This window comes from Xiphias gladius, chromosome 18, assembly GCF_016859285.1.
Source record: "Xiphias gladius isolate SHS-SW01 ecotype Sanya breed wild chromosome 18, ASM1685928v1, whole genome shotgun sequence".
Classification (NCBI taxonomy): domain Eukaryota; kingdom Metazoa; phylum Chordata; class Actinopteri; order Istiophoriformes; family Xiphiidae; genus Xiphias; species Xiphias gladius.
In genome coordinates this window covers 19,686,100-19,696,890 of record NC_053417.1, presented here as the reverse complement: position 1 = coordinate 19,696,890, position 10,791 = coordinate 19,686,100, and the positions used below count along the sequence as shown (strand labels likewise).

The 10,791-nt window shown below is 42.9% G+C and overlaps 2 protein-coding genes across 2 annotated transcripts in view; one reads left to right on the top strand and one right to left on the bottom strand.

The window, feature by feature from the left end:
- The first annotated feature begins 572 nt into the window (after nt 1–572).
- Nucleotides 573–3,665, top strand: LOC120804485 (rhodopsin-like). The gene is made up of 5 exons (XM_040153966.1): nt 573–933; nt 1,190–1,358; nt 1,572–1,737; nt 2,444–2,683; nt 3,522–3,665. Exons 1-5 carry the CDS (start codon nt 573–575, stop codon nt 3,648–3,650), a joined length of 1,065 nt encoding a protein of 354 aa, XP_040009900.1. The 3' UTR covers nt 3,651–3,665.
- A 920-nt stretch (nt 3,666–4,585) lies between these two features.
- Nucleotides 4,586–10,791, bottom strand: part of plxnd1 (plexin D1) — a 63,306-nt gene continuing 57,100 nt past the window's right edge. The window contains exons 31-36 of the mRNA XM_040153965.1: nt 10,521–10,625; nt 10,155–10,318; nt 9,913–10,060; nt 6,942–7,082; nt 6,757–6,831; nt 4,586–5,695 (exon numbers count right to left, since the gene is read on the bottom strand). Coding sequence (XP_040009899.1) covers nt 5,579–5,695; nt 6,757–6,831; nt 6,942–7,082; nt 9,913–10,060; nt 10,155–10,318; nt 10,521–10,625 — 750 coding nt within the window. The 3' untranslated portion in view covers nt 4,586–5,578. The remainder of the gene's footprint in view (nt 5,696–6,756; nt 6,832–6,941; nt 7,083–9,912; nt 10,061–10,154; nt 10,319–10,520; nt 10,626–10,791) is intronic.

The window sequence follows — 10,791 nt, the reverse complement described above, 5'->3', positions numbered from 1 at the left end:
TAGGGATTAGGATTTCACAGATGCAAATAAGTTGGATTGCTCAAGAAACTTCATTTGTAGTTAGTCCACTCTGAATTGTTTAAATCACAAATAGGCTGGTTCCCTCTTTGGCATCCTCCTACTCTCTCATTTAATTCTGATGATGCATTGATGCACATGACAGTAATGATGGGGTTTGGATAGCCGTGCCTGTAACCTCGTACCTCGAAAATTCTTAACATACTGCATAGCTATTCCTGGAGTTTCGCCTGTAAATCTTTGTGAATATGCATGTGTGAAAGTGGGAGAGAGTGAGACTGAGATTGAGTGTCTTAATTCCATCTCTGCTAACACTTTGCTCCATGCACGTCCCTAATCCGATGGGTCTGTTAAAAGGTGCCGCACCTCCTCGGGGGGCTGCAGAGCACACCTTACTTCCACAAGATCCATTCCTCCATCCGTCTTTTCTCCCCTATTTGCACTTCAGCTGCACCACAAGACTCCCTCACAGTCTTTTATTCTGAGAAGAGGCACAGACTGTTTTATCCGGTGTCAAGGTCTCAGAGGAAGAAAAACCATTACCAACAGCAGCCATGAATGGCACAGAAGGACCCAACTTTTATGTCCCCATGTCTAACAAGACAGGGTTGGTTCGCAGCCCTTTTGAGCACCCTCAGTACTACCTGGCTGAGCCCTGGAAGTTCTCTCTTCTGGCTGCGTACATGCTGTTCCTCATCATAACTGCCTTCCCAATCAACTTCATCACCCTCTATGTCACTGTCAAACACAAAAAGCTGAGGACCCCTCTGAACTACATTCTGCTCAACCTGGCGGTGGCCGACCTCTTCTTGGTTGTTGGGGGCTTCACTGTTACTCTCTACACAGCCCTGCATGGATATTTCATTTTAGGGGTCATCGGTTGCAACATTGAAGGATTCTTTGCCACCTTAGGAGGTAAGAGAGAGAATTTGTTAAAGGTTACATAAATTTACCTGTATATTATATGTTTTCATTCTTATGTTGATGAATGTGAATTTTATCCTTTTGCGTGTCTCTTTCATAATTGAAAATATTTTAAAACTTTAATTTTTGAGAGATTTTGTGTGTGAAAATACTTGATATCTAAAATACGATAATGGCAAGTGTTTAATATCATGAAAAAATGCATGTGCTTTATTTAAATGTAAACCTGCTTTATTTTATGTCTCAGGGGAGATTGCTCTCTGGTCTCTGGTGGTTTTGGCTATTGAGCGCTACATTGTGGTCTGTAAGCCAATGACCAACTTCCGCTTTGGGGAAAAACATGCCATCGCTGGCCTGGCATTCACATGGATCATGGCCCTAACCTGTGCTGTACCTCCTCTGTCTGGATGGTCCCGGTACTTTAAGCTGTAGTGTGGAGACTGTACTTGTCAGGCTTTAAAACCATACAAACATTGAACTAATCATTTACACAATAAATCACCTTAGAGGTTATTTTTATTTACTTGCAGCACACTTACTTAAAGACACATCACTGTATGTAGTAACAAATATTGTGTGTGATAGTGTTGATGGAAATTCTTAGATTATTATTACATGCGTGGATGCAGGTACATTCCAGAGGGAATGCAGTGTTCCTGTGGAATTGACTACTACACTCCCAAGCCTGAGATCAACAACACCTCATTCGTCATCTATATGTTTGTCCTCCATTTCTCTATCCCCCTCTTCATCATTTTCTTCTGCTACAGTCGCCTGGTCTGCACTGTGCGAGTGGTAAGAACACCACTGTCGGATGTAATGTTAATAATAAGGATGTGATACCTTATTTATCCTTGTTGAGGACTTTTTTTTTTACCTTTCTCCCCTCCACAGGGAGGTTGGAGCATCACAGAGCATAGTCTCTGGGGATGCGAGGGATTTAATGGCTCAAGGACACTTCAGGAGGGCAGATTGTTGCCAATGTGGTAGCTTATACCCAGGGCCTCCAGCTGAAGGGCAGTCCGCCTGCTCACCGTGTCATCCTGATGCCATCATTAATAATAGCATAACAACATTGATAATGTATTAGCAGTCATAAATAGTTTAAAAATAAGGCTTCGAATTCTTCTGATAAAGCACCAGCTTTTCTGTTGTTAAAGCCTCAATCTGTAATTTTTTGACAAATAAATTACAGATATAATTTGCATATATAATTTGAGTTCGACGTAATGATGAATATCAAGCTTTTTGTTTTACTGCTGAGTGTGAAATCATTACAGACAACAACCCTCCAACAGCATGACAAAACATGACTCATTTACTGTAGATTTGGCTGTTTTCTAGTGTTAGTCCATTGATTAAAAGACTTGTCTGTCAGTTTGGTAGTCATATCCTTGGTGTTTTTTTTTTTAGTTTTAGTGATAGGTTGACCCTTTTGTTTACATTTGCATCACAGATTATACCTTTCGTATTTTAATAAGCTGTATCTGTCTTTGCTCAGGCTGCGGCCCAGCAGCAAGAGTCTGAAACCACCCAGAGAGCGGAAAAAGAAGTGACACGTATAGTCATTGTCATGGTGATCTCCTTCCTGGTGTGCTGGTTGCCCTATGCCAGCATGGCTTGGTACATCTTCGCCAATCAGGGAGCTGAGTTTGGACCGGTATTCATGACTGTTCCAGCCTTCTTTGCCAAGAGCGCTGCTCTGTACAACCCAGTCATCTACATTCTGCTAAACAGACAGGTACAGTATGTGAAGCATATATCCTGTAAGAGAGAGTGTAACAGAGAGCTATACTGAAGGGCAGTGGTCAAAGGACAAGTACTCTACTTAAGTACAATTTTGGGGTACTTTACATGAGTGTTTCCATCTTGTGTCGCTTCATTCTTCCACTTCACAACATTTTAGAGGCAAACATTGTACTTTTTACTCCACTACTACTACTACTACACTATTTATCTGACAGCTGTTGTTACTTTTCAGATTAACATTTTACATTAAAAATGTATAATATGCTCGTAAAAGAAAATGCCTTGTTAAAGATTAAATCAGTGCCTCTCAGCCTTTTTGGGTTATGACCCGTTGCTAAGAGAAAACAACGTTGGGGCCTCCCTTCACATTTCTGTAGCCGTGAGTTCTTAGGAGGTCCACTGAGAGAGACATTTTCCAAATAAAAATCCCACAGTTTCATTTAAAGATGTCTCCAAAAAATGAGTATAAATTTGTGTAGTGGCATTTTTCATTTTTTTTTTTTTTTTTGTACTACATTCATCATCTCATGACCTCTCATATTTTTTGTGACCCTTGCATCAGTGTTAAACAGTTTAATAATGCAATGCAATAATCAATCATTCACAGGGGGACTACTTGTACTTTTAATATTTCAAGTACATTTTGCTGATAATATTTCCGTACTTATACTTAAGTAGGATTTTGAATACAGGACTTTTACTTGTAATGGAATATTTTAACATTCATGAATTGGTACTTTTACTTAAGTAAAACATCTGAATACTTCTACCACCCCTTAGTGAAGCTGTATCATAAATGTGATTCAGATTTTCTCCTTTTTGGCATCCAGTTCAGGAACTGCATGATCACCACAGTGTGCTGTGGAAAGAACCCGTTTGGAGACGATGAGGCTGCTGCTGCTGCTGCCTCCAAAACCCAGGCTTCATCTGTCTCTTCCAGCCAGGTGGCCCCCGCTTGACCTGCCTACACCCGCCCCGGCTCCTCCTCTTCCATGTCCCATCTGTCCCTGCACACCTAGGGACCCTCCACCGCCAACCAACACTTTGTTCTATTGGCCAATCCTTTTGACTTACCTCTCCATGTGTCTTCGCTGCAGCGGCACAACCGCACCTTTGGTGGGACTGACACACTCAAGGGCCAGCATGTGTATTCTCAACCCATTTAATCACGGAAAGTGTTCAGCTGGCTTCATAGAGTTTAACATCAGCATCGAAGGGCTGTAGTCTGTCTGATGATCCAACTGAACACATTCCAAGCTCCCCACTAACCAAAAAAAACACATTATAGGTGAAAATCTAATTCAACAAACCAGAACGCTTAATTTCATCCACATCAACTCTTGCTTAAGTAATTGTTGCAGCTATATATCCCCAAAAAATGCAAGTTGAACAATCAGTTTTATAATTGAATCACTTTAGTTGAAATTAGTCATGAATTTGTTTAGATATCTCATGAATTTTTAAGGCATTGGACGGGGCTCTCCTTTGATCTTTTTTCCTTTCTTTACGGGGATGAAGCTGAGGTGGTTAGTTTGCTCTTGGCATCGACTGAGACATGAGTGTAAACAGATGGACCTGAAAAGAGCCTCTGCAGGGAGAAGATTCTTCCTGCAAGACACTGGATGAATGTGTGTGGTGCATGTTTATTGATTTGAACGGATGTCAGAATGTCAATGTGTGTATTAAAGAGATATGGGGATATTATTTTGTTCATTGTATAAAGGCTAGGATCTTGTAGAAATTGTTCTGTGTCCTGCAATAAAAACAAAGCTAAATGTCTGCATGACATTTCCCTTACTCGCTTTATAATGAGAACATTTACAAGGCTTTCTGAGACATTCCAGATGCTAGTTTGTGGGTGGCAGGCCAAATCTTAATGCTTTTCAAATGTTAAAATTCACCATGCTGTAATGCATTTAGAAATGAAGCACTTAGTACAATAAACGTTGTCATCATTAGACACTTTAAAATCCTAAATACTGTAATTTATTTCACAAACTTTGACAGGTCATTTGGCATCACAAATACAGTCTCTCTTCAGATTATATTGAGCTCACTTTTTTTTCCATAAATGTAAGTTTCCCTCTTTTAAATTGGTCAGAATCCGACATGATATTCATTTGTTTACAAGCACACTGATCAACACTTCTATACTGATGCAGCTCTTCCCAGTGAACTACATAATATTTGATTTCATTAATTTCAGTCATTTATATTTCTCTCTCCACTCCTCCTCAACCCATCATCAACCTGCAAAGCACATTGGGACGCAGTGTTCAGAGCACCGATGGGAGCGAGTCACCCATCTTCACCAATCACACCTGAGAACATTGCAGGCTTTAGGAGATGGGAGGAGTTTGTCACGGTCCTTCCTACTCATCCTGATGAACAGGCCACTTGAAAGCATTATAACACATCTATAAATATTGCTATGGACATTATAATACAGTACAGTGCATCATTGGCTCGTTCCCTTCAGAAAAGGGTTCAGTGCGTTAAGATTGCCACCAGGGCTTACTGTAGCTCCCAGTAACTGTAAAGACATCCAGAAAAAAACAAAAAACTCATCTCCAAGCTCCTACACATTCCCTTCTAAAGCATAGCTGAGCCAGACTGGAATTCTGTCCGTGTCTTTAGGAAAGATTTGGGAAAATTGCTTGGCGTTCCCAGATGAAAGGAGGAACACCTCGCAAATGTATAACGCTTGAGAGGCAGGTTTAAGTCCTTTGCTCTGCCCCTTTTCAAGCTTGTTAGAATCTGTGGGAGTAATAATGACACTTATGAAGGCTAACTCCTAAGTGGCTGACCTTCCCAAGTAACCATGTAGGTGGGTGAAAGGCAGCTGTCAGCAGGAGAAAGAGATGGCTAGTAGAAGAGACCGGCAGGTTCAGGCTTCGCTGCAGCACTCGTAGATGTTGTCCTCCACGAGGGCAATGACCTGCTCGAACTTGTGGTGCAGCTGAGTGCGCCGTGCAGTGGGGTTAGACTCCAGAGCGTTCACCACCTGACCAGGGGGAGACAGAAAAGAAAACCACAACAAAGATGACTTTCAGTGGATGCCGTGCATTCATGCATCCATCTATCAGGGGGAGGGAGGAAATCAGCCACCTGCCTGGACATAGAAAGTTAAACGAGAGAGAAAGCAAGAGCAGCAGAGGAACAAGTGGAGTGCTTCACCCTCTTCTCCTGCCTTCACGCATGCCTCCACACCACAAAAGCCTTTGCACTTCACATATTTACAAAACCCCCATCTGCTATGTTTTTCATGCCAAATAGTTGTCACCGCGTCAGTGGGATTTATAGGCTCTTAGCAGCAGTGCACTACCAGGCAGAGCGAACTTAGCTGGGGCGAGAGAATAGGCAATCAGGGGCCATTCACAGAGCTCTGTGAATCAGAGACTAAGCCCCTGGCCCACGTCAGCACAGTAGCATGACAGTGGAAAGCAGCTAAACTGTATTATTGTGAGGGTGCTCCATTAAAGCACAGTCACCACTGACTAAGCCTCTCCAGAGAATAGTCACAGCAGTAAGGACACATGGGGGAGGAGGGCAGGGGCTTGAAAAGGGCTAGTTCAAAGCAAAACAGGAGATTTGAAGCAGCAACTTAACACTGTCATTAAGCAGATAGGGGTGGTGGATAAAGAGAAGGTAAACAGCATGTTGTTTGCTTAAAGTGAAAGGTATATGTGGGTTGGAAGGGAGGATTGGAGACATAGAATAGTGGCTGCTGCTCGGGAGAGAGTCCATATCTGATTGTTTTTCTTCTGAAAACATTAAACAAAAGAAAATAGCTAATTGGTGTAGATACTGGAAGGATATTTGGCCAGGTGACTTGAGTGACAAGTTTTAAGGCTTTTTACAGTCTGATACATCTCTCAACATGCACAGGATCTTCCACGGTGATATGCCTCACTCTGATACCCATCTGTGAAACTTAATACAGCAAAAGGGGCTGCCTGAGGTGTTCTGGCGGCTGAAGAAGGCCAGTTTAAACACGAGTAACATATCTAATCTGAATCTGAGATCAGAAAGACAGAGAAGTAACCTAAGAATCTCTTCTCTTACCTGGTTTCTGTATCTTTTGGCATATTTGTAGATTTCTGTCAAGGCCAGGTTGGTGTTGAATTCGTTTCTATATTTCTACAGGAGGGACAGCACAGTCTTATATTAGATCATTCCCACAATAAAACTTGCATGTAATTGCAGGCCAGATGACTAACACACAGGTACTTTCTGAACCCTTAACTCACCCGTGACTCCTCAGCCAGGTGAGCATTCATCTCCTGCTCACTAAGAGGTGCCATTTCCTGTATCTGCTGGTAGTAGCACTGCACTCTCTTCTTATACTCAGGGATCTCCTTGGCATACAGCAGCTTGTTGGTAGGGGAGTCCTGAAAAAAAAAAAAAACACACACACACACACTGAGGTCAGATTTTTAGTTAATATTAATTTGGCTCCGCTCGTGTGATGCTCTGGAACAAATCTGAGCAAGCTTCATACAGACTGTCCCTGAGCTCAGACAGCCCTTGGCAGAACCTGAGATACAAACATGAACACATTAAAAGAAACATTCAAAATTTGCAAACAACTAAACGCTAACACAGGAGGAGGCTGGAGTTGAATTTCCTAGAGCATCAGCAGTGTAGCGGCTACGATGGGGTCCCAGTGCTGTTGCGTGCAGACCGGATGGTCGTATGGACCGCCTTTTGGGAGCGATAGGTCATGGACATCACTTATTGGAGAATGTATGGAAAATTTGACTGTAAAGAACTTCCGCTTTTAGGGTTAATTAATAATTTATCACCGGACATCAGTCTTAGATGAAAAGCTATGTTCATTATTGTGCTGTCTGCAAACAGGCCCTAATCAGTGGTGGAAAGTAACTAAGTAGGCTTACTAATGTAGCGTGGTTAAGTACATTTTTGAGGTACTTGTACTTTAACTTTAGATTTATGCTGCTTTGTACTTCCACAACACTACATTTCAGAGGCAAATATTGTACTTTTAATCAGCCTATAAACTATGATGGATTGTTATTATATAATAATTATTATAATGTGAAGGAGTTAAACTAAGCTTCATCTCAACCAGCTAAAACATTAAAATGCTACTTCTATGTTAATGCATCAGTAATAATATTCAAATAACATGGTACATACAATATACATATACAATTATATAACACTCTGAAAGGGGCCATTCTACTTGACAAGTACCTTTACTTTTGATACTTTAGGGACCTTTAACCTGATAGTACTTTTTTAAAAATTTTTGTATGCTTGAAAGAGTATTGAGTGGTACTGACAGTTTTACTAAAGTAAGCAGTATTTCTTACAGCACTGGTGCTAATTTCCTAACAAGGAGCTGTTCAGTTACAATGGATGTTATTTGTTGAGGATCTTATCTAAACCAGCCTAAAATGAGACAATGGAGGGAGGGAACGGTTTCCTTTCCACACAACAGGAGACTCAAAAAGCCAGAACTGGAGAAGGAACATTCCAGTCTAAACAATACTCCCTCATACCTCTGCCCCTCTCTCCACAGTCACTTCAGGCTCTCACACTGATGCTTAGCCAAGCAGGGAGAAAAGTAGCACGGCTAAGAGGTTGTGGGCAGACTCGGGTTTAAGTGGTGACTACTGTTGTGACTGTGTGTAGGTCTTTGTGTACTGTGTGTCTGCAAGCGAGAAAGGGACAGGGAGAAAGTAGGGCAGGCAAAAAGAGTGGGTAAAAGAGACGGGCAGCCTCAGCTTTCAGCCTCTGTGAATTTGCTTACAGCGCGCCTTAATATTTCTGTGTCATAAGTTATTCGTGTCATCTAATGTGTGTTTGTTTGTGTGTGAGCATGTTTGTGTGTTTTAAAGGTGCTGTGGGACTGAAAGGCTGCGGCCACAGCCGCTCCCTCTGATAGGGAACCCTCTCTCTTCCTGTCCACAAGGTCAGTTCCTGCTGTTCGCCCATCTGCCTGGTAACCCCCCTGTGACCCAATGGCCCTCCATGTCTGCATCTCGCCAGATAAGAGGGTTTCTGTGGAAACAGCGAGCGTTGCTTAGTTTCCTACCCCTCTCTCTCACCCCTGCTGCGCTCCTGCTAATCCAGACCCCATACCCTTCACTGTCCTGTCCTGAGGCCATCACACGCTCTCGTACACTCATACGCATGCACAAATGAGCGACTGTAAACACTTGAGGAAAACATAGAGGTGTGTCATGTCAGTGTCCTTGACCTGCAGGAGAAAACGTGGCCATATCCTTAAACCTGCTGACTCCACAACACTGTGCGTGCACAGATGCGACATGTGAACGAGGAAGCTGCCGACGCACTGTGCAAAAATGTCTCAAAGCTGTTGGTTTTATGTCTGTGTATCCAAAGGTATGTATCTGCCTGCATGGACATGTTAATTAAATAGAGTGCGCTGGCTTTGGCACTGAAGTAAAGTATATAAATCAGAGTGTTTCTCAGTGAAAGAGGAGCATTATTTGATGATCCTCGACTTCCTCCAGGGAGGAAGCCAGTCAGAGAGAGACAGGAAGCAGAGCGTGCTCAGGGTCACGGTGTCGGAGGGATGAGGCGGATTTGTGAGCAGTGAGGACATTGACATGCAAGCGCGCACACACAGACACAGACAGACAGACATATGCATGCCTGAACACACGCACATGCACTCACAATAAGAGATCCCTGGTGCTCATGACCTTGGATCAGCCGACTGGGCTGAAATAACATGAGCAGAGGTAGATGGAGCTGACAGTCTGAAGGCTTTGGGATGAGGGTTCACGGGGGACTCGGAGGTGTGTGTGTGTGTGCGTGCGTGCGTGTGTGTGTGCATGTGTGTGTTAGATATATATATATATATATAGACAAGCTGAAAGAGAGACTGATGGATAGACATATATAACCTTTATTTGATCGCATTTTTAATCTGTAATCAGGTACATGATAGACAGTTACAGTTCGACAGATCAGGTTTTCAAGTTGTGAGACGCGCCTCCCCAGGGGGGCGAGGGAGACAGATGTTTAGCTAGATACATAGTGCCAGTTTGCCAAAAATGTAAAAAAAATATAGGCAACTCAAGGCAACGTTATACTTACCCTTTTACACCAAAAGACCCCAAATTATGGGAAGAAAAAGAATTATAAGTGTCTCAATTTTTTCTGAGGGGGTAGTCCACAGTGCCAGGATTTGCCCTGAAATGTAGATAGACTGATAGACAGACTCACCTTGCCTAGCTGCAGGTCAGAAATGGAGCAGGCGTCTATGAAAGCTTGGGCGATGACAGACAGACAGGCATCCATGTGATCCGTCTTATCAATGTCAAACACAAACTGAGGATTCTTCAGGATGTTCACCCAGAAACGAAGAGGTAAACTGCACAGACGGGGAAAGATAAGCTTTTTAAAGCCTTGCACTTGCACAGCAAGGTGACCAAAGGGGACTTTAATCATAAAGTTTAGTTCTCTACCTGTTGGTTTTCCAGATGTGCAGGGTGTCTGGGTCTGTGATGCCCCGTTTGTCAGCCTGCTCCTCCAGAAAGTCAAAGAAATATTTGACAGCCAGAGGGGGGCGGTCCGGAGGGATGCTAAGGATGGCCTGAAAGAGGTCGTCCAAGAACTTCTGAAGAGTTCCCTGTGGAGGAAAAGAAAAAAGGCGGCTCATACATACACAGTGACATGTTTTCATGAGATGAGAATTTGAGAATTTCTAGACAGCCCCGGAAGCTAAATATGGGCGATAAAAACATGAAATAGAAAGCTGACATAGATATCTAGCTCTAACTAAAGTCTGTTGGTGTTGCTGACAACGTAGGCCGTCTCTTGTTTCTGCTCACCTTGGTAGACAGCAGGCGTGTCAGGTAGATTTCAGGCAGGACTTTCTTGCGGTGGCTCTGTCTGTGCGACTTCTTGGTCTCCATTAGCTCATCATGAGGTAGGACCTGGAACACAAAAGAGGCCAAAGGTCAACATACTGCAAAAAGGTTGAAGAGGTAAACTCCCTCATGAGTAGCCAAATGAATACTCCACTGTCTTTACCATCTCAGTTGTCAGAGGGGAATTTTCTGTTTCATGCATTAGAAACATGATCCAGAAACCACATCAGGG

Coding starts and splice junctions, on each gene's coding strand:
- LOC120804485 (XM_040153966.1), top strand. CDS start 573: ATGAATGGCACAGAAGGACCCAACTTTTATGTCCCCATGTCTAACAAG. Junction 1,359..1,571: donor CCTCTGTCTGGATGGTCCCG/GTACTTTAAGCT, acceptor GCGTGGATGCAG/GTACATTCCAGAGGGAATGC. Junction 1,738..2,443: donor TGGTCTGCACTGTGCGAGTG/GTAAGAACACCA, acceptor GTCTTTGCTCAG/GCTGCGGCCCAGCAGCAAGA.